This window comes from Durio zibethinus, chromosome 2 (assembly GCF_047325235.1).
Source record: "Durio zibethinus cultivar Kanyao isolate XHJ-2024 chromosome 2, ASM4732523v1, whole genome shotgun sequence".
Lineage (NCBI taxonomy): Eukaryota > Viridiplantae > Streptophyta > Magnoliopsida > Malvales > Malvaceae > Durio > Durio zibethinus.
In genome coordinates, this window is record NC_143163.1 from 37,676,650 (window position 1) to 37,678,898 (window position 2,249).

At 37.7% G+C, this 2,249-nt stretch overlaps 1 protein-coding gene across 1 annotated transcript; it reads left to right on the plus strand.

The window, feature by feature from the left end:
- Positions 1 to 597: 597 nt before the first annotated feature.
- Positions 598 to 2,049, plus strand: LOC111318202 (S-adenosylmethionine decarboxylase proenzyme-like). The gene has a single exon (XM_022920916.2). It carries the CDS (start codon positions 733 to 735, stop codon positions 1,795 to 1,797), a length of 1,065 nt encoding a protein of 354 aa, XP_022776651.2. The 5' UTR covers positions 598 to 732; the 3' UTR covers positions 1,798 to 2,049.
- The last annotated feature ends 200 nt before the right edge of the window (positions 2,050 to 2,249 follow it).

Sequence of the window (2,249 nt, forward strand, 5' to 3'; positions counted from 1 at the left end):
ATATTTGAATTTCTTTGCTTCCTATTGAAAGCAATTTTTTTTTTAATAAAAAAAAATGTAATTGTGCATGATCTCTTAGCTGTGAAACTTGTAGTGTTTTTATTCTGGATATTTGGCTGTATAGATTGTTACATGATTATAGTCGTTTATATAGGTGTTTGTGTTTTGAGTTTTTGAAATTTTCTGTATTGAACAGAGTTTTTGATGTTTTCTTTATTTTGTTTTAATGGTAATGTAGGTGTGACTGAATGATCTAATGGAGTCTAAAGGTGGGAAAAAGAAGTCTAGTAGTAGTAAATCTTTATTCTACGAAGCTCCCCTCGGTTACAGCATTGAAGACGTTCGACCAAACGGTGGAATCAAGAAGTTCCGATCTGCTGCCTACTCCAACGTATGTGGAGGCTTATCTCTGAATATTGCTTATCATGAAAAATGCTATTGGCTTTTTAATTGTATGAATCATACAATGTTTATTCTTTTTTCTTGTTTTGCAGTGCGCTCGCAAGCCTTCCTGATATACTCTAAGTGTGCCGTGTGACCACTGGTAGTGGTCAATCAACTGTTATTTGCTTTCTTAGTTAGTTTTAGATTCTTTCTTCAACCAACCTCTTCCTCCTGTCTCTTCGTGACTGTTTTTCTTTACAACTGCAACCTCCTTCGTTGGCGACTGTGTACTTTGTGCGATTCTAAGAAACTTTGTGGCTGTAGTGGTATCCCTTGGTTGACTTCGCAATGGCAGTATCTGCAATTGGATTCGAGGGTTATGAAAAGAGGCTCGAAATATCATTTTTTGAGCCCGGCATCTTTTTTGATCCTGAAGGAAAAGGTCTTCGATCATTGTCGAAAGCCCAGTTGGATGAGATTCTAGGTCCAGCTGAGTGCACCATAGTTTCTTCACTGTCAAACAAACATGTGGACTCCTATGTCCTTTCTGAGTCTAGCCTCTTTGTCTATCCTTACAAGATCATCATCAAAACCTGTGGGACAACAAAGTTACTTCTTGCAATCCCACCCATTTTGAAGTTGGCTGTCAGTCTTTCTCTTGCCATAAAATCTGTTAGGTATACTCGTGGGAGTTTTATCTTCCCTGGTGCTCAGCCTTATCCTCACCGTAACTTCGCTGAAGAAGTCGCTATCCTTGATAGCTATTTTGGAAAGCTTGGTGCTGGCAGCACGGCTTATGTAATGGGTGGGCTTGATAAACAGAAATGGCATGTGTACTCTGCATCTGCAGATTCAGTTACTGCTAGTGGCCCTATTTACACTGTAGAGATGTGCTTGACTGGTTTGGACAGGGAAATGGCTTCAGTTTTCTACAAAGACCAAGCAGGCTCTGCAGCTGTGATGACCATTAATTCTGGCATAAGGAGGATCCTTCCAGATTCTGAGATATGTGATTTTGAGTTTGATCCTTGCGGTTATTCAATGAATGCAATTGAAGGGGATGCAATTTCTACTATTCATGTTACACCAGAAGATGGGTTTAGTTATGCAAGCTTTGAAGCTGTGGGCTATGATCTGAAAGATTTGAATCTGAAGCAGTTGGTTGAAAGGGTGTTGTTCTGCTTCAAACCAAGTGACTTCTCCGTAGCAGTGCATGTTGATGTTGCGGGTCAGTCGCTTGAGCAGAGCTGTCTGCTGGATTTTAAAGGTTACTGTTGCGGAGAGAGAAGCATTGAAGAACTTGGAATTGGTGGTTCCATCATGTACCGGAAATTTAACAGCACTGGTGGCTGTGTTTCTCCAAGATCAACTCTGAAATGCTGCTGGAAAGAGGAAGAGGAAGAAGAAGAGTAGTTCAATGGTTTATTTGCTCTATGGTTTTTGGTGGTTAATTAAATAAATTGCTCCTCCGGCATTTGCCTGGTTAGAGCATGGGGTATTATTTACTTTGTCCTTCAATTCGTGTCAGTGTTACCCATTCAGTTGACGGTATGCATGGAACTTGAGCATGTTACTGTCATTTGTATGGCAGAATTTGAGTTAATGTTTCTATTTAACATCGTTTATAATAATAATAATAATAAAAGCTGTATCCTTTTATATCGATGACGTATGTGCTAAATTTAAGTGTCGTGTTCTTGATCTCGACGATTTACTTGAAAAGTAAGATGGAACTATATTTTTGTGGGAAATTTGCATCGTAAATGATATATTAATATTTATAAATTATTTAAATTTAAATAATTTAATTTATCGATTGAATTGAATTTAAATATTTTTATATTTAATTTTAATTATTTATAATT

What these genes read in the sequence shown, in the direction of transcription:
- LOC111318202 (XM_022920916.2), top strand. Translation starts at nt 733, where the DNA reads ATGGCAGTATCTGCAATTGGATTCGAGGGTTATGAAAAGAGGCTCGAA.